This window comes from Plectropomus leopardus, chromosome 3, assembly GCF_026936395.1.
Source record: "Plectropomus leopardus strain MGB_pleo_1.0 chromosome 3, ASM2693639v1, whole genome shotgun sequence".
Classification (NCBI taxonomy): Eukaryota; Metazoa; Chordata; class Actinopteri; order Perciformes; family Serranidae; genus Plectropomus; species Plectropomus leopardus.
Genome location: NC_142178.1, coordinates 38,927,450 through 38,955,000, shown reverse-complemented (window position 1 = coordinate 38,955,000; position 27,551 = coordinate 38,927,450). Strand labels below are relative to the sequence as shown.

The 27,551-nt window shown below is 36.6% G+C and overlaps 4 protein-coding genes across 5 annotated transcripts; 3 read left to right on the top strand and 1 right to left on the bottom strand.

The window, feature by feature from the left end:
- The first annotated feature begins 1,581 nt into the window (after positions 1 to 1,581).
- On the top strand, positions 1,582 to 5,332 carry LOC148190069 (uncharacterized). Its single transcript, XM_088075298.1, has 3 exons — positions 1,582 to 3,732; positions 4,368 to 4,451; positions 5,080 to 5,332. Exons 1-3 carry the CDS (start codon positions 3,536 to 3,538, stop codon positions 5,330 to 5,332), a joined length of 534 nt encoding a protein of 177 aa, XP_087931424.1. The 5' UTR covers positions 1,582 to 3,535.
- Positions 5,333 to 10,115: 4,783 nt separating this feature from the next.
- LOC148190068 (uncharacterized) lies at positions 10,116 to 13,059 on the top strand. The gene is made up of 5 exons (XM_088075023.1): positions 10,116 to 10,268; positions 10,961 to 11,131; positions 11,536 to 12,336; positions 12,427 to 12,487; positions 12,629 to 13,059. The coding sequence occupies exons 2-5, from the start codon at positions 10,972 to 10,974 to the stop codon at positions 12,693 to 12,695; spliced, it is 1,089 nt and encodes a 362-aa protein (XP_087931149.1). The 5' UTR covers positions 10,116 to 10,268; positions 10,961 to 10,971; the 3' UTR covers positions 12,696 to 13,059.
- Positions 13,060 to 13,207: 148 nt separating this feature from the next.
- Positions 13,208 to 18,851, top strand: LOC148190067 (uncharacterized). The gene is made up of 5 exons (XM_088075024.1): positions 13,208 to 14,876; positions 15,874 to 16,452; positions 16,736 to 16,799; positions 17,777 to 17,821; positions 17,994 to 18,851. The coding sequence occupies exons 1-5, from the start codon at positions 14,705 to 14,707 to the stop codon at positions 18,058 to 18,060; spliced, it is 927 nt and encodes a 308-aa protein (XP_087931150.1). The 5' UTR covers positions 13,208 to 14,704; the 3' UTR covers positions 18,061 to 18,851.
- A 1,730-nt stretch (positions 18,852 to 20,581) lies between these two features.
- LOC148190066 (small integral membrane protein 28) lies at positions 20,582 to 26,863 on the bottom strand. Of its 2 annotated transcripts, none has more exons than XM_088075022.1 (2): positions 26,524 to 26,863; positions 20,582 to 22,563 (listed from the first exon to the last, which is right to left on the bottom strand). In XM_088075022.1, the coding sequence occupies exons 1-2, from the start codon at positions 26,620 to 26,622 to the stop codon at positions 22,141 to 22,143; spliced, it is 522 nt and encodes a 173-aa protein (XP_087931148.1). In that variant the 5' UTR covers positions 26,623 to 26,863; the 3' UTR covers positions 20,582 to 22,140. The 2 variants fall into 2 exon arrangements, 1 of the variants encoding a protein (XP_087931148.1); XR_015776092.1 differs by lacking the exon at positions 26,524 to 26,863 and adding an exon at positions 23,319 to 26,516 and having other exon boundaries at positions 22,427 to 22,563.
- Positions 26,864 to 27,551: the final 688 nt, after the last annotated feature.

Below are 27,551 nucleotides of genomic sequence, written 5' to 3'. Positions count from 1 at the left end.
TATATCCAAAACTGAAAAACTTTGTTTGAAAATTGTATTAAATGTCAGAGAAAATAATGAAAAAATGACCTTCATAATCACAAGCCAACTGTGATTAAATAAAATAAAATGTGTAAAAAAATTGTTACCGTTGGACCACCAACGACCTAAAACCAGAAGACATTATAATTTAACTCAAAATAGAAAACAGCAACAAATCTTCACATTTCAGAAGCTGGAATCGAACAACGCTCAGAATTTCTGCCTGAAATTTTGCCCTTAAACGATAAATCAATCATCAGAATAATTATAGAGAAAATTATCTATTGATCTGAATTGCCTTGTCTTTTAATGGGCTATTGATCTGAGCTACATATTGATCACGTGTCTTGATTTACTGTATGTCTGGTGCCGAGTCTGTACAGTATGTTCCCTCACGCAGGGGAAGTGGGGCTTTACGGGGGGTCCGTGAACGCAGCATCTCTCTCCTCATGGCATCCAGGGCTTTTGTTGGTCCCCGGCTTTTGTTGTCTCTCTGTCTCTCTCTCTGTCTCTGTCTCTGGATTTATGTGTCCAGATTCACTTCAGTCATAATTCACGTCCCTGCACAGCAGACACCAGCTCTTAGGGCTCATCCTCTCCACTGACACTCGGTCCAAACGTGCTTATTTTCTGCACGCTGTCAGTCTTTTCTATCAGACTTTTTATGCTCTTATTAATTTACTCAGGCTTACCTAAATGTATAGCACCCCCTCCCTGTCCCTCCCCTGTCCCTCCCCAGTCCTCCTGTGAATGGATGCTTTGTTTGAGGATGCTGGTCCCAGTCTGGCTGCAGGCCTACACAGACAGGACCAGTGCTGCTGCTGCTGCTGCTGCTTTGCATTAATTCAAATACAATCTGAGAAATAACAATCAGACCCACTTAACAGGTTTGCTCTGCCAGGGTCAGCTGTGAAACGAGACAGGCTGTGGACATTATTCAGAGCTGTCTGCTGACTGTCAGCAAATATTATTAAAAAAAAAAAAATACAGAAAAATATTATTCAATAATATCAAATGGGAATGTAAAGACATTAGTGCAAATAAAAAAAAACAGTGTTCATGCATGTGCACCGATAGGTTTTTTAAAATGTGCCCGTGAAATCAGTTCTCAATCGAACCCTTCGAAACCAAAATAAATTGACTTGATAGCTATTAAAAAATAAGACAAAAATGCAGCAAGCGATTTATAACAAGAAGGGCCCAAAAATGAGCAAGAAATTAATAAAAGTTACAAGAAAATTATTTGAAAATCAGCAAATAAATAACTCAATTAAATGGAATAAAAAAAGAAAAAAACAATTAAAAAAAAAAACCTAAGCAAACTGACTTGATATCTTTCAAAAAAAGCAAGAAATTATTAGGAAATAATTTTTCCTATAATTAGGAAAAATTCACTAAAAAATCCTAAAGAATAAGCTAGACAAACAAACAAAAAATATAAAATAAATACTTTTTTTTTTTTAAAAAAAAGGTCCATTTTGATGCTTTTTAAAGTAAAATGTTACAAGACTATTACCTAAAAAATATGCACACAAAAAAAGAAAAGTAAAAAACCAAAAAGTTCGGTTTTGATGCTTTTTTAAATGCACTATTTTTTTGATAATAATAATAATAATAATAATAACATTTATTTAACAAACTATGTCCCATTGAGATCAATGATCTCTTATGTTACAAATATTATTAATTATAAGCACTAAGTGAAAATTAACACTTTGCAAATGCTATCATTAAAATGTATTGACTACAGGTGGAAAATTTGTTAAAAGTTATGAGTTTATGGTAACAGGTGTGACAGGTAATGTGCATTTACTGAAAACTGAAATCTGAAAGGAATGACATATTATTAGATCTGGGCTTTTTTCTATCATTAGACCTGTTCTTTTATTTTAAACATATATATTTACCCTTCTTTTTTTTAAGAGCAGTTTCTTCTTTTTTTTTTTGGTCCATATTCTAAATTAATTGTTTTATCTGTCCATCATCATTTATAATAGTGTGTGTGTGTGTGTGTGTGTGTCTGTGTGTGTGTGTGTGTGTGTGTGTGTGTGTGTGTGTGTGTGTGTGTGTGTGTGTGAGGCAGATCATGGTTACCCGTGTCAGTTCGCTCTGTTTTCGTGCTGCAGTGTCGTGTTTCTCTGTCCTGGATCTCCTGCAGAGATGAAAACTGAAAAGAAGACAAGATAAATGAAGAGACATACAAACATGGAGAGGACGGGACGTTTGTGCAGTTTCAAACACAGCTGAGTCATTTTGTTTTTAAGGGTTACTTCCTCTAAATAAGACTCCAGTCGTCCCTCAGGTCAGCAGGTGAGGACGTCTCACTCATCTGCAGGTAAGACTGCTGGATGTCCTTTCACCTGGAAGACGTGTGGGACAGATTTTAGAGCAGTAAACGACTTGACTGATTTTGCAAAAATTAAAAAGTTTTTTTTTAATTGAAAAAAAATCTCATTATCATCTCAGATTCTGGAAAACAAATTTTTGTAGCTTAAGTTTAAAATACAAAAACAGTAAATACACAGAGGTCTGAGTGTTGTGTCTTTAAAGTCTTTCATTACACGTCACGTTTCCAGGTTCACTTCTACCTTCTTCTGTGCTGCGGCTCATTTCTCATTTCATTTCTATGAACTTATATATTAAAATATACAATAAAATAAAATAAAACACCAGCTGCTGTTTTCTCGACTGTCCAGGTTGTAGACTGATTTTTCTCTGGCATTAAACTTGTTAAATTAAACTTAAACTTATTTTGACTTGTATTATTTTGTCCTGTTACCAGACTGTGATTCAACATTTTCTGCAATGTAAAATAAAAACAAAAATCTCATTAGCAGCCTCTAGAGGCCAAAACGATCTTTTCACACTAAATGTGAGCGGCAGAACAAACTACATATTGATTTTTTTATTTTTATTTTTTGTATAGTTTTATGACCTTTAAGGCTAAAAATTTGAGCCTTCAGTATCCAATCACGTCTCAAACAAACACACACAAAACTATAGTAACGGTGGATTTCTTCTCTGAACGCTAAAATAAAGCCAATTTGCCAGAATTTAAAAAGGTTAAGAAGAAATGACCCCAGAATCTGAAAAAAAATTAAAAATAAAAATAAAAAAGAACAACAAGAAAGTCAAAAAAAAAAAAGGAAATGATCCGAGAACTTAAAAGTATTTCTAATTTTTTAAATATAAAATTATAATGACTATAAATAAATATAAATAACCATTTTAAGCACTCGGGTCATTTCCTTCTTAGGCTGCTCTCTTGGCCAGTCTTCCCTTGAAAAAGAGGTCATTGTATCTCAGCGGGACCGACCTGGTTGAATAAAAGCTAAATAAAAAAGTTTTCTCTAGAAAAAAAAAAAATATATATATCTTGTCATTTGTGATTTGGCTAAATTTCCCATTGTCTGTCCACCCTTGTTTTCCAGAAAATCAAACCATCCGGAGGTTTAAATAAAAGCAGCTGAACAGTGCTGTTGATCTGCTTTCAGAGGGTTCACTGATCAGAAAGATGAGACAGGTTTTGTGCAGAGCTTCACCTGTGTTCGTCCACAGGTGTCTCCGTCACTGCTGTGGCGTCTCTCTGGACTCGGCGTCCGCCAGCTGTGGACCTGCTGTTGTCTCCATGGCAGGATCTGGTGTCGCTCTGCGGCTGCACGAGTTCAGAGAGTCTGAAGACTCCAGACGGCTGGATGGACCGACGCCAAAGTCAGTGAGAGGCATCAACCGCTCAACCCAAGAAGACTGAGCTCCAAAATTAAAGTCAAACTCTCTGAAATCAGCATCAGTTTTCTTGTGCTGACACCTTTAACAAGCATTTAAATCTTTCAAACAGGACCAAGTTGGTTTGACTTCTTTCAAAAACACAGGGAAAAATGCAATCAGCAACTTGACATGAAATGTCTCCAAACTTCAAAAAATTCAGCCAAAGAAATAGACTGAAAATTGCCTTTAAAAAGAAAGAGAGAGAGAAAAAAAATGGAAAAATATCAAATAAGAAAAATATTTAGAAATCTATATTTGTAATTATATGTTTAAAATAAGCCTACAGATTCTTTTAATTTTTTTTTAATTTAAAAAAAATTATTACTACATTTTAATTTTTTTTGTTTTTACTATTTCTTTAAAAAAAAAACTTTTTCAAATTTCAGGTCATTTTGTTATTACTTTTAATTTTTTATATATTTTCTCACAAAGTTTTGGGTCATTTCTAGTTGCTGAAGCCGAATTGCTCAGATTTCAGAGAATTAATATCATTTTCAAAAATAACGCATTTACAAAAGTGATATAAAGTGTACTCTGAGTGACAGGGACTTTAACTTTTGATGCCTTTTTTGTGACAGAGCGTCTCGTCTGGGGAGAGACGTCCACGGGTTATATCCGGGACAGCTGGGTAGAGTCCATATTGTCCACTCAGATGATTTTGGGTAAATATTTCTGCTCAGCCTGCTTCATTTCTGTGTATTTGATAGAGATCCAAATATTTTCTTTTTGCAAGAAAAAGCTTTTAACAGAAAAGCAAATACTTTTACTTAGAAACTTAAAAATCTTAAAAGATTTTTTTCTGGTAATGGAGTATTTTAAAAGTAAATTTAAACTTTTGCAAAGAAGTAAATTAAAAAAGGTGTTTTTTGTTGCTAATTTTAAGGACATTTTCCTATGCTTTGTTTTTATTTATGTATTTGTATAAAAATTCTTGCTAATGTTTGGGTAACACGTTGCTTATTGCCTTCTTCCCAAGTTTTTTTTTTTTTTTAATAGAAATCCAGTAAATTCATTTAGGTTTTAAAGGGTTAAGACAAAGTTTTCAGGTTTGAAAGGGTTGAAGAAATTGAAGAAAGGGTTGAATTCTTCTTGAGAAAAGGTCACATGGTGTCCAAAATGTGTCAGGTTCAACCTCTGGGGATGATGAACGTGCTTTGTAAACTTGCAATATTGCTGCAAGTTTTTTAAAAAAAATACTCTGTGTAAACTGCACCATAATCTGGCCAGTTGTTAAAATATTTTGTGTCAGAGGGATAAAAAAGAAGAATAAAAAACAAACATATATGTAATTTTGACAGCAAAGACAATGTCCCTAAATAAAATACTCTGTCTGTCAACATGCTGCAGTCCTCAGAGTGGACGCTGTCTTCAGTCCCCAAATCCTCCGTGTGAAAACTACCAGCAGAGTTTTGACGTCCGCACCCTGAGAGCGCTGACTGTCCCCCGTCTCCGTCCTGCTGTCCCGGAGCAGCGTCCCCCTCAGACGGCTTACCAGGACCAGTTTGGTGTCCTTCAGTTGTCCAACACACTGAATGACAGATGAAACACATTCAGACGTCAATACTGATTTCACTGTCAGGGTTCGTAAATAAAATAATACAAACTTAAAGTCAGAAAATGGGACATAAAATTCAAACAGAATAATAAAATAACTGTATTTCATGCATTTGTCTTTTCCTCTGTGCATGTCGTATTTACAGTATGAAAATGCAACATGTTTGGACCAGAATTTCTTAAATTTAAGAAGTAGGCTAAAATAAAGATTTTCAGCTTTTAAAATGATGTTTGGAAATAATTTCGTTCTCATGATTCTCATGTGCGGTACCGATAATTTCGATAATTTCCAGCATCTCATGGCCGATACTGATAACTGATAATTAGTTTTGGTTTGTTTTTCATTACCTGAGGGTCTGAAAGGCTGGGATGTGGTGAGTACAGATGAATTTAATTTGTGCATTTTCATCAAAAAAACATTTCAGACAAAAACCTGGAAAATTGCGTTTTTGTTAAAGAAAATTTTCAAGAGCAAAATCAATTTAATTTTTTATTCATTTTTTTATTTTTATTTATTGTTTTTTCTTATCCTCTTATGTCAACTTGAACTGTACAAAAATAATGCAGAAAATCATATTGTGTTTGAGTTCTAGTGGAACTACAGAGGAACGTTCCCCAAACTGTCAGGAAGCAGCAGCTACAGAACCGTCCCTAAGTCACGGCTCTGCTGTGATCTCTGCACATTTACACCAAACATCAGACATCAGTTTATTCTTTCAGCAGAACCGAGACTCACGACACCTGAACTCAAACTGCGTCCAGCGTGTCCTCTCATCGTGTCCTCTCACCATGTCCTCTCATCATGTCCCCCTCACACACACGGAGCAGAGGGAGGGAGGGGGGAGACGGTGTTCAGTGGTTACTGTGAGCAGCGAGCACGCTAATAAATGACAGAATCAGGACCAGATCGAGACATTTTGGTGTCCTAGAAGAGACTGAGATCACCTGAAGGACAATGAGGACGGAGCGGACACCAGTGGAGACATTGTCGGAGACATCGGCGGAGACACCGGTGATAGCGATGATAGCAAGCGGACATTCAGAGACACTGGCAGTGAATGAGAGCGAGCGGACAGTGGGACACAATGGCAGACAACGGGAGGGGAGTGGACACTGGCAGAGACATCAGCGAAGACATCGGTGGAGAATTAGAGAGGAACGGACACCGGCGGAGACACCGCCGGACAATGAGCCCAGAACGGATACTGGCGGAGACACTGGCAGAGAATTAGAGCGGAGCGGACATTTGGAGAGACCTGCGGAGACACCGGTGGAGAATGAGAGCAGAGAGGACACCAGTGGAGACACCGATATGATCTCATAAGTCCTATTATTGGGGACAACAAATTCAAGTCATGGAGGAAATATTTTCCACTTGTTTTTGATCATTTAAAAATAATTTTCTGTTTGCTTTTCACTTTTTACAAATTTCTTGTGTTTTGCCTCATTTCTTGTCAAAGTACTGATTACTTTTTCCCAAATTTGTTCACATTTCAGAGGGTTAAAAGCCTGTGAAAGATGTCTGAGATGCAGTTAAAAAAAAGATGCCAATCCAGGTTTCAAAGGGTTAGCAAAGTAAAATAATGCATTTTATTTTTTAAAAAAGTGAAAGGTAAATACAGTCAGAATGTCATATAATATGTCTGCCTGTCAACTGACTGTCTGATCTGCAACTCTGAACAATGCCCTTTTTTTGAATTTTGCAATCTGCACCATCGAAACATGTTCTTTGGTTTGTTTGTTTTTAAACTTGAGATTTCATTATGACCTTTCTCCATGAGACTTCCTGGAGGCTACAAAATGTGTCTTCAGTCAGTGCCAATATGTTTGGATAGTGACACAGCAAAAAAATAAATCATCTAACTCGATAAACTCGTTAGCTTTGTCCTTCCTGTCACCCGGCTCAGCTTTTGGCAAACACAAGCGTCTTTCTGACGGCGTCAGGCTGCAGGTCGTTCCCACGCCCGACCGATCATGATCCGCCCGAGAGCAGAGACACAATCATCACCGCCTTCTTCTAAATCACTTTAAAAAACTTATTTTTATCAAAAGCATTCCTATAATCTCTTTTTAATAGATTGTTTTATTAATATGTGGAAATTGTACTTATGTCTTGTATTGCATTGTTTTGATTTTTTTCTCAACCAAAATTCAATTTTCCTTCTGTGTTGTATTTATTTTTATTTTTCTAAAAAAAATTCCTTTGTGTTGTTCTTACGTTTTTTCTTTTGTGTTGTTTTAATTTGGTGTGTTTTATGATTTTTAAGTGTACAGCACTTTGTAACAAATACTAGCTATATAAATAAACTTTATTATTTGAGTGAGTTTCTTTATGTTCATCGGTACACATTTATAGATAGATAGATAAATAGATATAAATATATAGACAAACAATCAGATTGTGGCTAATACTCTCTGGACATGTTGTGTTTGCAGGCAAAAGAAGTTATTCATGATTATTACGTTTTTCTTGATTTATTCATCGAAAAAACAAGCAAAAAGAGCTACCTGGTCCTACCTGCCTACCTATATTTATCACAACGGATGTCCCATATTTCCCACTTCACTACAAAACAAAGCAAAACAAACAAAATAAAATAATAATTTTGCAGAAAGTAAATATACTAAACAAAACAATAATAATAATAAACTCAACAAACTAAACAAATAACTAGCAAAAGAAAACAAAACTAATCTAAATAATGTAAACATCTAGAATAATCAAAACAACATTACTTATGTTTGGATATTGACTAAACTGCAACACACACACACACACACACACACACACACACACACACACACACACACACACATACACACACACATACATATATATATAAATATACATATATATAGTGTTGTACTTGGTTTAATATTGATTAATGTTGACTGACTGGTTACTTTTTCTGCTCTTTCTTTCATTTATCTTTTGTTATTGTTTGTCAACAACTGATGCACATGCAAAACATTTCTGCACAAACCATCAGAAACCGTCTCAGAGAAGCTCATCGGCGTGCTCACCTTCGTTTTTAGGGTCTTGACCTGACAGTTTGTCGTCATAACCAACTTGAGGGGGCAACTACTGACCGTCGATGGGTCACCGTGATGTAGATCCTCGGTGCTTTTTCTCTGCAGACGTTTTGATGGTTCAGAAAAGCTCAGGTGAAACTGATGACACTAAAGATGGCTCACCTCCATCAGGTGTGACTGTGAGTTTTTCCACAGTAACACAACAGCAGGTCCTCCCCTAAATGGAATGCAGCCTTGATTAATGATATCAAACACACCTGTGCTTTCCATCACCGTGTAATGTCAAAATGTCTGTTGCATAATAAAGGTCTATTGTCATGCCACCATCATGACGTCACGTTGCAGCATGGTGATGCACCGCCTCGTGTTGCAAAGATCTGCACACCAGATACATTTTACTTGATTTAATCTGATTTACATCAAACATTTAAAACATGAAATAGATAAATTATTATACAAAAAAGTAATATTTATGGAAAATAAAAATCTTAAAGCAAAAGAAAAGGTCAAACACATGATGACTTAGTTTACATATTTGATTATAAAGAGTGAGAAGTACAAACATATTCAATCTCACCCCTTCTCCATAAGTCAATTAATTTTAATTAACCAGCTTCATTATTAATCTAAACCTATACTCTGAATGATTAAACATATATGCACACACCCACATACCCAAAATCAAATATCTAAATTTTTATTTATTTATTTTGTTGTTTACCAAAAAAGAAGATAAAGGAAAAAAAAAATTAAATAACCAAAGGAAATCCCATAATATTAAGTAACCACACAAATAAACAGTAACTCATAGAAGTTATTTTTGTGTTTCTTTCTTCTTCTTCTTTTTTTTTTTTTTTTATTATTTTTAGGTCATTTTTTGTAACTTTTTGACTCATTTTTTGCAAATTTTGGGGTCATTTCTTGTCCAGTTGCTTGTTGCCTTCTCCCCATATTTTTAAAGGGTTAAGCAACTCCTGAAAACTCTTTTTTGGGGGGGGATGGACCTTTTTATAAATTTCCTTTGTATGCCATTAGTTGTGTTTATTTTGGTCACGTAACTCTTGTATATGTATGTATGTATTAACATATGCGTATATAATTGTACCAAATTTTTCTGTTTTTTTTTTTAAAATCTAAATTAAAGCGCTTTCTAATCTTATGCTTTAATAAGTACTACATAAATAAATAAAAATATCTATAAATAAATGATTATTATTATTATTAGTCTGAGTGGTTCTTAAAGGTATCTCTGACCAAAAAGTACATTTCTTTAGCACCTGTCATGTGAAATCCTAATGAATGTTTTTTTTTTTTTTCAAGAAAAAAATGCACATTTTTGTCATTTTATTGTGAGCATCCCAAGGCACACGTGTGGTAACAATGCTGTTTACACCTGTTAGATATAAAGTAAAATTTGTGAGAAATAAATGTTTTGGATGCTTAAAAATATTTAACTTAAACCTGTTTAAAAAAAGGACTAAAAACAAAAGTGTTGCATTAAATTTTGTGTTCAGTGTATAAATGTGATACTGTGTGTTCAGCTGAGACTCTGCAGTGTTGCTTCATTGTTGCTGTAACTCGATATGAAACACTACGACGGCTGTAAATGTCACGTTCTGGTGTTGGTTGAACTCTTATGTAATTGTTGGATTGTGAGAAATGTTATGCAGTTTCTCACAATGGACGCACAGAGATCTTTGTGTGTTGTTTAGTCAAGACTTTGACAATTTCCCTGTTCCTTCAAGGAAATGATGTCCAAAACAAGACGAGTAAGACAGGTTCGTCCACAGGTTCAAGTCATGATATATAAACTCGGACATCTTTGGTCCACAGACACAGAGCTACAAACACCCATCAACAAATAAAGTTTATTCTGCAGTTGGTAGAACGTGGTAAGAAACACTTTTTATCTATTTTCTACTTTTTAAAAAAAAACAATTTTTATAACCATATCGTCAGTGCTGTTTTGTTACATTGATATATTTATCATATAATTTCCTCACTTCTTTTTTTGAAGCTGTGAAAAATAGAGATAATAAAATAAGTCAAATATCAATTATATCAAATTCAAATAAAAATGATAATAATAAAAGGACCGGTCTCTTATTAAAATGACTCCTCTTTCTGACAATTTGTATTTTGCTTTTTTTTTTGTAAAGCGATAATGTGAGAGATTTTACCTTTTGAGCAACTACAATAAAAAAGTTAGAAACTAATAATGCTAATTATTATTAGTATTATTATTTTATACTATTATTTACATTTATTGTGCAGCACTTAGGTCGACTGTTGTTGGTTTTAAATATGCTCTATAAATAAATTTGGATTTGGCTGAAATATTGTGAAGCATAACCACTCGTTGTTTTGCTTTTCCTCTCCATCTGTTCCTGAGTTCACGTCCGCAGCAGCGTGTTGTAAACACTTCTTCCACTAGAGGACCCTGTTTACTGTAAATCTTCTGTAAATCAAATCTTCTGCTGTTCTTTAGTGGAAATTGGTTTCAGATTCAGACAATTTTGCATTTTATTGATGCATCCACCTCTACATACAGTAATGTTTTTGATTTTCCAATTGTCCCCCACAGAAGTTGTTAACATGAAGTTGGGGCTGTTGGTGGTGCTGGCAGTGGTGGTTCTGCTGCCCAGCCTGTCCGAGGGTCGTGTGGTCTCCAAATGCGAGCTGAAAGAAAAACTTGGGGAGGCGCTTCACCTGCCCAGAAGGTATCAACGGTTCAAGGAAAGAATCCTGGCAATAGGTGAGGTCAATAAATAATGGGTAAGGTGTCCTCAGAATTTGTATTTTTAAAGCCACCTGCCGCGAAGGTTGGGTTTTGGTGTTGTAATCATACATGGAAATCACTGAAAAAGCAGCAGTTTTTGATGACTCTGGAATGAGAACAGGCTGGATGTCGCTGTCGTTTGGTTCTGTTTAAAAATACAAAGGCAGTGTAAAGAAGGGACTTTGCTGTGGCCCTGAAGCACGATCTGCGTAAAAAGGGTTTACTCTTTCACTCTGAGAAAATACAGTGCAAAAATGGATAAGAGTTAATGAATTCCTGCAAACACAAAGTAAAATGTGAATGTGGTTTATCTTACTGACATTGTTCTCTTCTTTTAACTTTTTCTTTCTTTTTCTGCTTGCATGACTTGTTTGCTGCAGTTATCTGTGAGGCGAATAGGAGATCCGGTCTGAGCACAGACCTGGTCAAGGTGATAGGCAGACGCAGAAGTACAACGACAGCCAGGCCAACGACTACCACACCAACGACCACCCGATCAACGACGACCACGCCAACGACCACCCGATCAACGACTACCACGCCAACGACCACCCGATCAATGACTACCACGCCAACGACCACACCAACGACCACCCTATCAACGACTACCACGCCAACGACCACCCAATCAACGACTACCACGGCAACAACCACACCAACAACCACCCGATCAACAACGACCACGCCAACGACCACCCGATCAACGACTACCACACCAACAACCACACCAACGACCACCCGATCAACGACGACCACGCCAACAACCACCCGATCAACTACCCAAGCAACTACCCGATCAACGACTCAGGAGGTGATCAACCTGAGACGAAGACGTGAGGTCAACTCAATGGAGGAGTCTGACTCAGAAGATGACTGGGGTCTGGAGGAACTGCTGGAAGAGGGAGGCAATGAAGACAGCAAGGAGGAGGGGCATGAGGGGGAGATGCAGGACAACATCAGCTCAAGCGCTGAGAACAAATGGAGCGATGAGGAGGAGGACTATGAAGATGAAGAGAGACATAAGGAAGGTGGGAAACGAAAGAGACGATCCAAGAGGGGTCCCAGAAGAAGATGGAAGTCGTTGTCTCTGGGTTTCTACGGGATCTTCCAGCTGTCTGACTGGTACTTCTGTCACTCAGGCTATCACCGCTCCTACAACCTGTGCAATACCGCCTGCAGAGGTGAGTCTTTAAACCAGATTCATGCTGAGAAAAGAAGAAAATAATTCTGATGTTTTGCATATGAACAACTGTTCCTTTTTACCCTTGCAGCGTTCAACGATGACACAATAATGGATGACATTAGTTGCATCGTGAAGACTGGTTACTGGAAGTAAGTTTGTGTTCAGGCAGGGAGGTGCAGGCGCTGAAATCAAAAAGTGAAAGTTATAAAAACAATAACATTTTGGGGCAATGTGTTGCTTACTGACAGACTAATAATTGCTGTTTTAACAAACTTTTTTTACCACAACAGGAAAATGGTGAAGTTCGCCAATTACCGGTGTTTTCACAGCCGCAACTTCTTCGCCGAATGTGTGTGAGCAGCTGACACATTTTCCACCTGCAGGACTTCACACCAACAGTGATTTCTTCATCTTGATCAGCACTAATTCCAAAATGATTTTTAGACCACATTTCTCAAACACTGCGAAGCATCTTACACTTTTTTTAACTGATCAGTGAAATTTCTTTTAATGAAGTTATTTTGTTCATTTTCTGGATGAATTTGCTGCCTAAAATCACCAGAAATTGAAATTGAAATGCCAAATGTATCTCAGTATTGAATAGTTTTGATTATATTGTTTGAATATTAATTTAGCATTTTAAAGTGATCATTTTGTGAAGAAAAAAAAAATTATTTAATTTTTTTTATCTGCTATCTTCTAATAAATATTGTTTGCTGTATTATTTGTGTTTGAGACTGTGTTAAAACAAAAAGTCTTAGGTCTGGGCTTCTCAAAGTTTTGATTACTAAGTAAGTAGTATAAACTTAAAATGTATTTACTAGCGTTGCAAAAACATTTAAAATAGTTGTGATTTTGATCAGCGACATCATATTATTTTTGAGGGCTCTAATGCATAAACAAACCAAGAGATTATTTGATTCAGAGTTTTTACATCTATTTTTCTTTCTTTTAAATTTTTTAAATTAAATTTTGAGATATACATATTATATATATTATTTATTTAGATCCACAGCTTTATTTCATGTACTTGTTACAGAATAAAGTGACAGTTTCAGCAAATACGACAGTTATTTTTATAAAAGTTACCACCTGTAGCTTTAAACTCTAAAAACGTCTCTATTCTGATGTGTAGATTGAAAACGCCTCCTCCTCTACAGTGTTCAAAAGCTGATTACGGCCCTCAAGTCAAGCAGGGGCGTTACAGGGATTTGAAGACACTGAGGTCCAGGGGGATCCTTGTATTATTATTATTATTATTATTATTATTATTATTATTATTATTATTATTATTATTATCCTTATCATCATCATTATTATTATTATTATTATTATTATTATTATTATTATTATTGTTGTTGTTGTTGTTGTTGTTGTTGTTGTTGTTATTATTATTATTATTATTATTATTATTATTATTATTATTATTATTATTATTATTATTATAACTCTGCTCACATAGGAATAGAATTAAAACCAGAAGACAAATAATGCAAGTTACACAATATAAGAGGTCAACATAAAATAATGCAAAAGAAATAGACCAAAAATAACAGAAGCTATAAAAACAATAAAACCACAAATAAACTGAATATAAAATAAAATTAATAAAACATGAATCAAAAGATGAAATAAATACAAAGAAATAAAAGGAAGATGTATGAACAGAATGACAGATTATAAGATCCAGGGCTTTTTAAAATATCATTACTAGGCCTGTCCTTTTTTTTTTTTTTTAAGAAAAAAACCCTATATAACCTATACATTTAGATCCGAACATTAAGTATCTTGGTTAAATATCTTGGCATTGTGACAGCAGGAAGCTCACTTTCTTTTATTTCCTCTGCAATAAAGTCTGTCCTTCACATGCAACCAGTTGACATTTTTATTATTTTAATATTCCCTGAAAGTGGAGCTCTGTTCTCCCTCTCGTCCTTCGTGTTGATGATGTTCTCTGTTTTGTTGTTGTCTTTGTCGGGCTGAACATGACACCTGTGCATGGGGAACCAGCGTCCTCTTATTTCCCACACGCTGTGCATTCACTGCTGTCGTTCTGACGGCGGTGACACCTGATCCTGTCTTATGATGACGTGAGAAGATGTATTGTCTCACCTCATCTGGTTTTCAATCTCAGCTCTTTTTAGAAGGCGTAACCTGTGAGAGAGAAAAGATGTTTTCAGGTAGATGGATCATTTTTCTCTCGCTGACCTTTTTAGAGCTCAAAAGCAAAGTATGTATGTTTCACAGCACTGTGAACGTCCTGAGCCCTGTTTCTGTGGGAGCGGCCTTTTCTGCAGGGAACAAAAGCTGCAGGGTCTTTGATTTGCACATCTGCAGACAGCACATATATATAAAGACTGTCCATCATGCTCCCACAGAGCTGCGGCAGGATGAGGGTCCCTGTGCTGCTGGTTTTGTCTCTGCTGGGCTGCAGTCCGGCTGAGGGGCGAAATGTGACAAAATGTGAACTTTTGGAGGCGTTTAACAACCTGCAGGAAGGAAAGGAAAACATGCTGGTTCAGGACATAGTGGCCAAGAGTAAGTAATGTGTATTTAATTTAATCTGTAATGAAACATTTAAAATCTGAGCAAGGTGGGTTGATCGCTTTCAAGAAAAAAAAAAAGAAAAATGGGAAGACGGCAATCAACAACTAAGTCTGAAAATCTGTACAAAAATTAGTTTAAAAAAGTACAAGAAAAATACCTGAAAATTAATTAAAAGTTAAAGTTAAGTTAAAATAATTTAAGATTATATATATATATATATATATATATATATATATATATACACACACACACACATATATATATATATATATATATATATATATATATATATATATATATATATACACACACACATATATATATATATATATGTATGTATGTATGTATGTACGTATGTATGTGAAAAAGAAAAGTGGGAAGACGGCAATGAACAACGAAGGAAGTAATTAGCTGAAAAATTGCACAAAAATTAGTTTTAAAAAGTACAAGAAAAATACCTGAAAATTAATTAAAAGTTAAAATTTATGATAGCTATAAATATTGTTTTGTCCTTGCGTTTGTCCTTTTCTACTAATGGTTTAAAGGTTTAAAATACTAGTGGTGGAGATTGAAAGTAGCACAAGAAAAGTGGCATCACTCCAGGTTTCAAAGGGTTAATGTCATATAAACTTTAATGCTGTGTCTATTTTATTGTTTCTATAATCTATTCTTACTTTTGTTAAGTGTCTTTGAGTACCTTTAAAAGTAAAATATATTGCTATCATTAATAAGTACTGGTTGTGATTTTTACTTCAGATACTGTGAAGTCTATTGTACTGCTTCTGAAATTCACATTTAAGACGTTTTTGTCCATTAAAGGGTTTTTTTGGAGGGGGACTTTTTCTTCCCCGCTGTGAGGGTCCATGTCGTATTTTGTTCAGCCCTCCAGGCCTAATTATGATTTGTGATATTGGATTTTATAGATGGAATTGAAACTGAAATTGAAATTATAATTTAAAACTAAAATTGACAAAAATATCGCCTCCAGTTGTCTGTCATGCAGAGATGGCGTCCGGTTTTAACACCAGTGCGGAGAATCAGCTGACTCTTGGGATGGAGGATCATCCCAGTAGGAAGGAGAGGGGGGCTGGTTTTTGGGAGATGATCGGCCTCATCCAGTCTGGGGGCCTCTCAAGCACAATGCAGTCACACAGCCGGAGGAGGAGGCACGCCCGGCAGCCACCGCCTATCCGGCCTACACGACCAACTGGGCCAACAAGAGCCACCAGTCCCACCAAGCCCACCAGGCCCACCAGGCCCACCAGGCCCACCAGACCCACCAGTCCCACCAAGCCCACCAGGCCCACCAGGCCCACCAGGCCCACCAGACCCACCAGGCCCACCAGGCCCACCAGGCCCACAAGGCCCACCAGACCCACCAGGCCCACCAGGCCCACAAGACCCACCAGACCCACCAGACCCACCAAGCCCACCAGGTCCACCAAGCCCACCAGGGCCACACCAGCAGAGGTCTGGACGCTGTACGGTCTCTTCCAGCTCAGCAGTCACCTGGTCTGCAGCGACGGCTCGACTCCTTCACTTAACATCTGTGGGATCGACTGCAGAGGTGAGTTCACTTCTGTACGCGTCATCTCATCGTCACACCTGTGAAGCTGCACACACACTTGGTAAATATTGCATAATGTTACAGTTTTAACCATTTAATGATCTGAGTGAATTCACGTTCGATTTTTATTTTCTTAACTTATTAGTTTTATACACGGCACATTTAACACACGCAGCACATTCAGATTCAGCCACTAAATCCTCTCAAATCTTTCACATTGAACCTTGAAAACATTTTCTTTTTGCATTTTGATCTTAAAACAATAAACTTGTGTTCTTTCCAGACTTGGTTGATGACGACGTGGATAATGACATCGACTGCGTGTTCGAGATCATCAACCATCTTCTGTAAGTTCGGTTTTTGAAGTTGACTTCACTCTTGATTCACATTGACTTATTTTTGAATAAAGGTTTGTTCATAATGACTTTATTGCACAATAATCTTGAGGACAATTACACCTGATTTATGTGTTACTCACTTTTTACACTTTCATTTCACTATTGTTAAATGTAACTGTTTTATGTTAACTTTTAAATCAGTTTTTTTAAAAACCCCTTTGAAACCTGGACTGATATCACTTTTCTTTTCTTTCAGAACCCTATATTTCTATATTTCTAATAATTTTAAGTATTTTTTGCAGAATTTCTATAATTTTTTTGTGGTCATTTCCAATTATTAATTATTATTATTATTATTATTATTATTATTATTATTATTATTATTATTATTATTATTATTATTATTATTATTATTATTCCTGTTTTGGTTTTTTTTTTGGTTGGTTGTTTGGTTTCTTTCCTTTTTTGCTAATTTTCACATAATTTTCACATAATTTGTATTTAGTATTTAGTTTTTTCTGATTTCTTTTTTTAATTTTTTTTTTTCTCTAATTTCTGGATCATTTCCTCTTAAGCTGCTCATACTTGACATGTTTTCCAAAGAAAGAAATTGAGACAATTTGCCCAGGTTTCCAAGGGTTAATTGACTTGATATATATTCTCCATCTTTGTTTTAAGACATATAAATGTGCTGTGTTTAAAATTATAATTTGGTTCTGATTTTCCACAAAATGTTGTTAAAATGATATGGTGTATTTCTTCTCTCTTATTGAAAAATCTAGAGTCTGGGACTTATGAAAATATTGTAAAAATTTGAAGTAATTTATTAGAGTATTCCCATTTTATCTTATTTTACCACAACAAGAACAGTAGGCTAAAAAAAGACTAAAACGCTGTTTAAAAGTTGTTTAAGTTTTTATGTCAGAAAATCCATTTTGGTTTCTGTGAGCTAAAAATATATAATTATATTGTGAATATTTTCACAGTGAGGAAGCTTTCAGGGGACGTCACAGCAAGGAGATAATAAAAATGTGAGTTTTATCTTCATCTGTTTTTGAAAATGTAATCTTGAATTAACATGTACTGCTTTATGATCTGCCTTTTAAATACAAAGAAACGTATTAAATAATGACCATTTAATCATGAAATCAATACTTCACAAAAACAATATTTGAACTGTTGATGTCTTTTGTTTATCTGCAGGGCAAAGCTCATCTTCCAGGATGATTGCGTCTACGTGAACGCCTCTGATTACTTCGCTGAGTGTTGATTTTCAATATAATAAAGTGAAGCATGTTGCATTTATTGTTGAGTGTTTGTGTCCATCATCTGAAAATAAAATCTGCCCAACAGCACTGTGGCAAAAAAGTGTCACAATTTGTATTGATGAGGGAATTTCCTCCAAAATAATCAGGTCACTAACATTTTTCTATTATTATTGAGTTTTACTGCAGCTGCAGCCAATTTAAAGATGTTTCTGCTTTTACTCTACATGCATATTTTACATCATACCAACATTTCTAAAATGATGTAATATATGAGTATAGTGGGGAAAACTGCACATAAGGAAGACTGACAAATATTCAGACTGTTCAGGTCCAAAAATGCTCCATTGAAACCCATTCAAACTGACATTTTTGATCCCACAGCCATCAGAGCAGAAAAACAGGACTTGTATTATTTCTGGGTGTCATTCTGAGCTTTTGACTCTGAATTTGTCATTTTGACTATTTTCCACCTGATGAGGTCATTTTGACCATATTTGGCATATGGAGGAAATACATGCTATTTCCACTAGGTGACCTGTCACAGTCAATGTAGCTGCTGATCACTGACATATCCCAGACTGTCAGCAGCTACACTCACACACTGACATATCCCAGACTGTGATTAGGACTGACGGTGGTTTAAAAAATAAATTCAATGAACGACGAAAAAAATCATATCAGTGTATGATATTTTTACAGCCTGATTTTGAAAAGTGCATTTTGTATGCAGAGCGTGACGAGTGAAAGTATTTGACACAGCTCATAAAAAATACTTGTATTAAAAAATAAATGTTGTTGCTAATTCATAATGTGGTTGCTCCATTCATAAATCCCAAGCTGTGAGTGTGTGTGTGTGTGTGTGTGTGTGTGTGTGAGTGTGTGTGTGTGTGTTTCCATCTAAAACATGGCAGCATCATGATAAAAACCCTGTGGGTTGAAATAAAGAAAATAAAGAAAAAGAATATTTCATATTCACAATTAGGACTGATTTAGGTTAAAAAAAATAACTCAACAAAAGTAGAAAATAATATTATGATATGATAATAATATATGTATTTATATAATATATGTATTTTATGTTTCAATGCTTGATTTTGAAAGGCACATTTCTTTTTCCATTCTTTGTCACTGATGTTTGTAGTTTAGTTTTGGGTCAATTTTTAGTTGTTGTTTTTTTTTTATTTTAATCTGATTAAAATCTGTTTGTTGTTAAAGAGTCAGGCTGCAGGAACAAAGTTTTGCTCCTTTAGTTTGAAAGTGCTTTCAGAGTTTTGGGTTTTTTTCTATCACGGCTGGTGTTTGGGGAAACAGGGATTGGACATGAATGCAGACAGTCTGAGGCAGCAGGAGTTCAGCGGTTTACCACGAAGAAACAGTGATGATGAAGAGCAGAAGAGCAAAAGAGCAAAAGAGCAAAAGAGCAAAAGAGCAAAAGAGCAAAAGTGCAAAAGAGCAAAAGAGTAAAAGAGCAAAAGAGTGAAAGAGCAAAGGAGCTGGTGTTTGTAGAGGCTGTAATCAGAGGAAACTGGGAGCAGGTGGGCGATGCAGGTGAGGAGGTGAGGAAGGCAGAGCAGAGGAGGGAAGTGGAAACAGGTGTGTGTGTGTGTGTGTGTGTGTGTGTCAGCTGATGGAGAAAAGAGGACATCTGGTGGATGGAAGGAAAATAGCACAAGGAATCAAGATCAAACTGTCATTAACTCTTTTAAGCCTGAGCAAGTTTCATTCAAAAACACGAAAAAGGGCAATGAGCAACTTCACAAGAAATCAGCAAGACATTAGTACTGAAAATTACCTGATAAATAGAAAAAATAGAGAGAAAGGAAAAAAATAAACAAACAAAAGTAGAAAATAATATGAATGTATAATTTTTTATAGCCTGATTTGGAAAAGCACATTTCATGTGCAGAGTGGTATAAATGTGAGTATTTGACACAAAAAAAATGTATTTATAAAAATCAATCCGGTTTCTAATTATTGATATATCCCAGGCTGTGATCATCATCATCACAAAAAAAAAAATACTTTGCATATAGTATGTTGAAATAATTCCTTTTCCCTGTTCTTGTTTTTGTTTTTTATCTATAAACACAATGGCATCATGACAAAAAAATAGTCATTTAAAGGATTAAATTCTGAAAATGAATGAATGTTTGATATTTATGATCAGGACAGGTGTTGATTAAAAAATTCAATGAAATGAATGAAGTCAATGAAAGTAGAAAATAATATTAATGTATGATATTGTTTGAAATTAGATTTTTTTTTGTGCAGAGCGATACGAGTGTGAGTAATATTTTTAGAAAAGGGTTAACTGTCATTTTATTATTTATTATGCCTTTTCTGTTCTTTTGTTTGTGTACTCGCATGTTTACATCGGGGGTCTTACACATATGGAAAATGGACAATAAAGCTGACTTTGACTTTCACCTGTTTGTTTGAATGTTGAGATAAATAATGGGTTTTTTTTTATTAAACTTCACCATGAGCTTTTGTTGCACAAGGAAACAAACGTAAATACAAGTGTTTTACCAGCTTTCTAAGTTTATTTTGAAATAGACTGTATGCGTGAAACGAGCAGAAATGTACATTTGAACAGACATGATGAATGTGACACGGCAGGAGGAGACCTGGAGCCTGACCTCAGAGGTGATATCTGAGGAGTCGGGATGAGAACGTGTTGAACATACTTTGTCCTTTATCTCTGGTATTGGGAAATATCTGGCTAATGAGCTGCTGGAGGAGGTTTCCATTAACCCTCAAATTGCACAAATTGAAATTGTGAATATAAAATATGCCTAATGGAAACATGTCAATCAGAAATAAAAAACCTTTTTACTGCAAAAAAAGTTATGCATGAGGTGGTATTTCAGGTGATTCAAAAAAGTCATATTTCGCAAAACTGCAATGGAAACACTTTTTCGTCTTTTCTAGGTCACATGATGCTGTGTCTCTGTGCTCGTCAGTAGGAACTGGCTCCCTCATGATGCAGCAGGAGCTACAAGAGCTGTTATTGCATCACATAACTCTGAGAAAGTTGAGCGGATCATCCGGAAGTTTTCAATCCACAATTCGTGGACTACATCTCCCAGAAATCCCTCATACGTGGCCGCTTCCACATATAAGGAGCTCGCCTTTCCATCATGGCTCCATAACACGCCTACATGGCCTTGGATTGGAAATAATGACGGCTAGTTTGGTACAATAGAAATGAAGCTGCTGATGTTTTGAACATAGACTTTATATGAAGATGGACGACATGACAGCTCCCCCAAAATGAAGCTTTTCAGTCTGGATCGCCCCCTGGTGTCTGACTGCAGCATAGGTCATAAAGCCTGCCCCTCTGTGTCAGTGAATGGTCATAGACCAAATACATTTTTTCCCAAATATGGTTTCTGACGTTGAAGGTCGTCCTCATCACTCTGATGTTTGTTCAACTGATTTTTTTATTGGTAAGTTCGGTTTTAATGAGTTATTCAATTCTACAAAAAAGGAATTTTCTGCTGTGATTGACAGCTGTGACAGTCAATCCATGCGCTTGCATTCAATGAAGCTGCTCGCGATTGGTCGGACGGGTGTTTCGGTGGGAACTCCTCCACTGTGGAGGCTGCTATGGCGTAGACGCAGGCTCCAAATGATGTCATCAGAGCAAGATGGCAGCGGCCGTATCGTGGATATTTTAGCTTCACTGGAGCATCATGTGAGTAAGTGGGGACGCGTCGTCCATCTTTATATACAGTTTAAGGTTTTGGACATCCATCGTCTTGCTTATTGGGACGTTATCACCAGAGGAGAAGTCACAGAACATCTCGAGATTGTATTTTATCAAAAATATCACTTAAAAGTTGTGCAAATCTCTAACGGAAACCCACCCAGAGCATGTCTGATGAAAACAGCTTCCTGCTGCTGCTGGAAACGAGGCTGATGAGTTCTTAGACCGAAGCAGACAGTAAATGTGCACTAAAACCAAAACTACGATCTAAAAGAGGCTGCAGAGTTGAGTGATTACAAACAGTAAGAGCACAGACAACAAAGATATAAAAACACCAAATATTGGAGCTATAAAGTCTTTCTGCGCTGCAGCGTCACACGAATCGGCCGCCGGCCCTGAGCTCCGGACACAGCTTGGCCTCCAGGTCTTCGATCTTTATCGACTCCACGTCTTTGGAGCTGGACAGGCTGGCGGCGCGGGTGATCTTGGTGAGCGTTTCCTCGTAGGGCGGGGGCAGGTAGACCATGACGAAGACTCCGTCCGATCCGTCGGAGCTGGTGCTGGTGTGGCGCTCGGCGTTCCTGGTCAGGGAGGAGAGGATCTCGGCGCTGCCCTCTGCGTCCTGGAGGTCCAGAGCGATGATGCTGGCCAGGCTCAATTTGCTGCGGGACCACCGGCGGTAGACCAGAGCGACCAGGAGAGCCAGCAGGAGGACGGAGACGATCGGGATGGCGACGTAGAGCACCAGCTCCGTCTTTCTGTCCTCCGCCGGGTCCAACTCATTCCAGTTGAAGCCCTGGAGATCAACAACCAGGTGAGATAAAACTCTTGGATACTTTTGAATTTGTTTTCAAGCAAAAATATTTTAACCGTCAAATTCTTTGTTGACAGCAGATGGTTTGGTCTTCAAATTCTGCATTTTCAACTAAATCCAGCTGCCCCAAAAGTTCCAGGTTTATTTAAACAATAGCAAAAGTCCAGTGTGGCAGATTTTGGGAACAAAGCCGTGAAGATGCAGACTGCAACCAGCTGAAAAAAGGCAATAAGCAACTTGGTGAGAGATGTTTCACAAACTGCAACAAACTAGTAAATTTCTAGTAGAGAATATTAACAAATTAAATTAAATTAAGAAAACTAGGGAAAAATGTCTGGGCAAACAAGAAAAAGCTAGGGAAAAAATGGATTTATCAAAAGTTATCAAATTACATTTTCAAAAACATGTTACAGAATTGATATACATTTCTAAAGCATGTTTCCTGTCTTGTCTTGTTTGCCTGTTTTTTTTTCCTTTTTTTCCTAACTAGTTTTTCAGGTAATTTTCTTGCTCTTTTTTTTCACATTTTGTTATTGGTCATTATTGGGACATTTCTTTTTTTTTTTTTAAATTGAATTAATTAATTTATTTATTTATTTCATACATACTAATTTTCAGGCAAATTTCTTGTTCTTTACTTATATTTTTTTGTAATTTCTTCTTTTGTTGCTCATTGCCTTCCTCCTGTGTTTTTGAAAGAAAAAAAAACAGGTTTCAAAGGGTTAAAGGTAACATACCTTTTAAACAAACTTGCAGGTTTGGGGTTTCTGAGGATATTTAAAATGAATATTGTCGTGCATCCCCACTATTACTTTTTCTAGTGATTACGCAGCATCTCATGATCTCATTAATGAGAAACAAAGACTCAGAAACAAATCATTTTCCTTTGATTTGAGAGTTTTGTCTGTCAGTGCTGGTGTTTGGGACAACAGGGATTGGACATGAACACAGACAGCTGAGGCAGCAGGAGTTTACCACAATGAAACAGTGATGATGAAGGAGCAAAGGAGCAAAGGAGCAAGGAGCAAGAGGCTGTAGTCAGAGGAAACTGGGAGCAGGTGGGTGATGCAGGTGAGGAGGTGAGGAAGGCAGAGCAGATGAGGGAAGTGGAAACAGGTGTGTGTGTGTGTGTGTGTGTGTGTGTGTGTGTCACTCAGGTGATGGAGAAAGGAGGACATCTAGCACAAGGAATCAAGTGGCAATGACTTTTTTTCTGTTATTATTGTGTTTTGCTGCAGCTGCAGGAGCCCATTTAAAGACGTTTCTGCTTTTACTCTACATGCATGTTTTACATCATACCAACGTTTCTAAAATGATGTAATATATGAGTATCGTGGGGAAAAAACTGCACATAAAGAAGACTGACAGGACAGATGGAGGCGCAGACTATTTTTAACCCTTTAGACCCAAAAGATAAAAAGATGAAAAAAGGCAATGAGCAACTTGACAAGAAAGTAATTACATTAAAATTGGCAAGAAATTATTACAAAGTTACAAGAAATTTACCTGAGAAACAGCAAAATTAGAAAACATAGGAAAAAAATACAAGGAAAAAAATTAATAAATTAAAATGTAATAAAATAAAATGAAATACAATACAACAAACCATTTAAAATAAAATAAATTATTTCTGTAACTTTAAATATATAATTTTAGTAATTAAAACTGTAGTTTTAATGACATTTTCCTCTAGTTCTTAAACCATTTTGTTATAGTTTTCTCCTCCTCTCTCTTTTTTCTTCCTTTTACAAAGTGCTTGCATTTTGTCCAACGTTTCTTGCAAAATTACTGATTGCCTTTTGCTCCATGTTTTTGAAATAAATCAAACCGATTTGCTCACATGTCAGAGGCTGAAATGCTTTTGAGAAATGTCTGAATGCTGCACAAGTAAACTGATAGACTATCAAGGTCTCAAAGGGTTAACCGCGGTCACACATGGAGCTCTGAGGCCATAAAATGACACCGAAGTCACTTTTGAGCACTGAGGCTCCAGTGATCGTCATAATCAATACTTAAACTGACAATACATCAAAAAAAAGAGAGGTTCTGTAATAAAAACAAGTTTAAGTTCAACAAACTGAGTCAGATTCAGCCTCTGAGTCACAGATTCACTGTGATCCTCCTGTAAATCTGCTGCTCGTCATCACAAACTCTGAGTCTGATCCAGACAAGAAGGGCGATCCTGCTCCCCTCCAGCTGTGAGGGAACAACATGCTGCGTACAGCCGCTCACAGCGTCCCAAATCCCCCCCGTCTCAGTTTTTCTAGCAATTAGTTAATGCTGCCTGGATGAGCCAGCACCCTGCAGACTGTCTCTGGTCCCCTGCAGGACCGCACCGCTTTAATGCTCAATCTGTCTGAGTGTCACACTGCTGCCCTCCTGAACGGCTGAGGCCTCCGATGAGACTGTCCAGGGAAAGAAAGAAAGAAAACAGAAAAAAAACAGAAAAAGAAAGAAAGAAAATATGAAAGAGAACAAAGGAAAGAAAAATAAAAATGGAAAAAAAGAAAGAAAAACAAAGAAAAATGAAAGAACTAGAAAATGAAACAAAAAAGAAAGAAAAAAGGGGAAAACTGTAAAAATAAAAAATGGAAAGAAAGAAAAGATAAAAGAAAACAAAGGAGATAAATTAAAAATAAAGGAAAAATAAAGAAAGAATCAGAAAAAAGAAAAAAAAATATGAAAGAAATAATTAAAAGAAACAGAAAAATCAAGAAAAAGAGCAAAAAGACAGAAATAAAAGATAAAAGAGAACAAAGGAAAGAAAAAGAAAAACAGAAAAAAGAACTGGGAAAAGAAAGAAAGAAAACAAGCAAACAATAAAACAAACAAACTTGATACACTTGCATCTGAACTCCATTTTTGGTTCTTTATTAGAATGTAATAATAAATGATAATTTAGCATTATTACGAAATGAACAATCTACAGTTTTGCTTTCCTTGTCAGAAAAAAATAAGAAATTTGAGGCCATATAAAACAAGATGCCTCAGTCATTTCTACATTTTACACTGCAAAACTCTGACATTATATTGTACAGTATGCAAATGATAGCACTATTTAAACTTTACAAACCTCTTTTGGTCTGTGATGCAGAGCAGGTGGACCCAAATACAGGAGATATATAATGTGTATAATGTATAATTTGTTATACTTTATACTTCATTCTGTGAACTTAATTTTTTTCACATTCCTTCCTTGAGCCTGTATTATTATACGTTTTACTTATTTCTTATTGGGTCATATTTTCTATTTCACATTTTTCTATTTTATATTATATCTCTTGACTTTTGCACTTGATTTATGCACCAAAACACAAATTCCTCACATGTGCAAAGACACCTGGTCGTAAACTGGTTTCTATCTCTGGTTGAGTAAATACATGAAGTTACTTTTCACCATCACAGATGAGACTTTATAAAAACTCTACAGGAAAACATCTGCAGACACCAGAGAGCACTAAGAAAATGACAACAGCATCATCTGAACATCGGCGTGAGTGTCTGAATGACTCTTTTTAAAAGTTTCAACTTGAGATTAAAAAGGTCGACTTTGTATTTAAACGTTTGACTCCAGCACATTAAAAAGTGCAGCTGGCTGGTTTATTTTAATGCCAGAGTGGCCAAGCTTTACAAAAAGGCACATCATGTTCTTCATAGCTGCTTTCGAGATGAAAGTCTGTAAATATATCTCGTATTTTAGAGGCATCGTGTGCACAAAATAATGCAGAATATTTAAATTTTATATAATGCTGCAGATGTCAAAGTATAATGTGTTTTGTTTTACTTGAAATCAGCAACACGTAGCTTCAATTAATCTCTGAAACAAGCAGAAACACAACATGAAAGGAACATTTTGTCCTCTGATTTTAAATATTTTTGGTAGATTTTAGAGGGTTTGAGGTGAATATACTGTCAGATTCACACAGACGACCCCGAACACACCTGCTTCTCCTGTGTTGGAGGAGGTCCTGTCACCCAGTCGTACGAGCCCCTTCCTGCCGGTCCAAACCTCATCCAGCTGCTCTCCAGTAGTGCTCGCATGATGCTCAGGTGGTGGCGGTGGTGGGGCCGCTGGACGGATGGAGAAATGTGTGTTTTTAGAGTAAATAGATGGTGATGAACTAAAGCTTCCAGTTGTTGGTCCAGAGGAGTAAACAGAGCGGAGAGCAGGGAGGGGAGGGCTGAGGGAGGGAGGAGGCTGATGGGAGCTGTGGGTGAGAGAGATGGGGGAGCCTGATGGAGGAGGAGGATGGTTGTGTGTGTGTGTGTGTGTGTGTGTGTGTGTGTGTGTACGTGTGTGTGTGTGAGGGGGGGCTAAGCGGCTGCTCACATGCCGACACATGCAGCAGAGCAACAGGATTCAGGCCAATGATGGGATTTAGAGCCGTGCAGCTGCCCTATATCATAGTGCATGTATGTGTGCGTGCATGTGTGTGTGTGTGTGTGTGTGTGTGTGTGTGTGTGTGTCATTGGTCCAAGACAAAAACCACGAAACAAAAGCCCTCCCTGTTTGAGGCTGATCCCTTCTCTGGTGTGGTGCTTCCTGCAGACTCACTGTGGAGTCTGACAGATGCAACAACTTCTAACTGTTTGTTAGTTTGTGAATCTGTACAACAAACCTCAAAGAGACACAAAATGACCTCACAGAGACACAGTATGACTACAAAGGGACACAACAGACCTCAGAGAGACACAAAACTGGTACAGAGAGACAAAATGAGCAAAAAAGGCACCAAATGACCTGAAAGAGACACAAGATGACTACAAAGATAGAAAAAATATCCCAGGAGACGCAGTATGACTACAAAGAGACACCAAATGACCTCAAAGAGACACAGTATGACCACAAAAAGACAAGCTATGACTACAAAGAGACACAAAATGACGTATGAAAGACATAATGGAAACTGGAAAGAGACACAAAAAGTCAGCAAATGGATGCAAAAGAACAGCAAAGAGACACAACACCA

Bases quoted from the DNA above. Each gene is read 5' to 3' on its own strand.
- LOC148190069 (XM_088075298.1), top strand. From the start codon at position 3,536: ATGAGACAGGTTTTGTGCAGAGCTTCACCTGTGTTCGTCCACAGGTGT. The intron at 3,733-4,367 runs GTCAGTGAGAGG...TTTTTGTGACAG, and splicing joins CTGGATGGACCGACGCCAAA to AGCGTCTCGTCTGGGGAGAG. The intron at 4,452-5,079 runs GTAAATATTTCT...CATATATGTAAT, and splicing joins GTCCACTCAGATGATTTTGG to TTTGACAGCAAAGACAATGT.
- LOC148190068 (XM_088075023.1), top strand. From the start codon at position 10,972: ATGAAGTTGGGGCTGTTGGTGGTGCTGGCAGTGGTGGTTCTGCTGCCC. The intron at 11,132-11,535 runs GTGAGGTCAATA...TGTTTGCTGCAG, and splicing joins GGAAAGAATCCTGGCAATAG to TTATCTGTGAGGCGAATAGG. The intron at 12,488-12,628 runs GTAAGTTTGTGT...TTACCACAACAG, and splicing joins GTGAAGACTGGTTACTGGAA to GAAAATGGTGAAGTTCGCCA.
- LOC148190067 (XM_088075024.1), top strand. From the start codon at position 14,705: ATGCTCCCACAGAGCTGCGGCAGGATGAGGGTCCCTGTGCTGCTGGTT. The intron at 16,453-16,735 runs GTGAGTTCACTT...TGTTCTTTCCAG, and splicing joins CTGTGGGATCGACTGCAGAG to ACTTGGTTGATGACGACGTG. The intron at 16,800-17,776 runs GTAAGTTCGGTT...ATATTTTCACAG, and splicing joins GAGATCATCAACCATCTTCT to TGAGGAAGCTTTCAGGGGAC.
- LOC148190066 (XM_088075022.1), bottom strand. From the start codon at position 26,622: ATGCGAGCACTACTGGAGAGCAGCTGGATGAGGTTTGGACCGGCAGGA. The intron at 22,564-26,523 runs GTGTGTTCGGGG...GTTGATCTCCAG, and splicing joins CTCCAACACAGGAGAAGCAG to GGCTTCAACTGGAATGAGTT.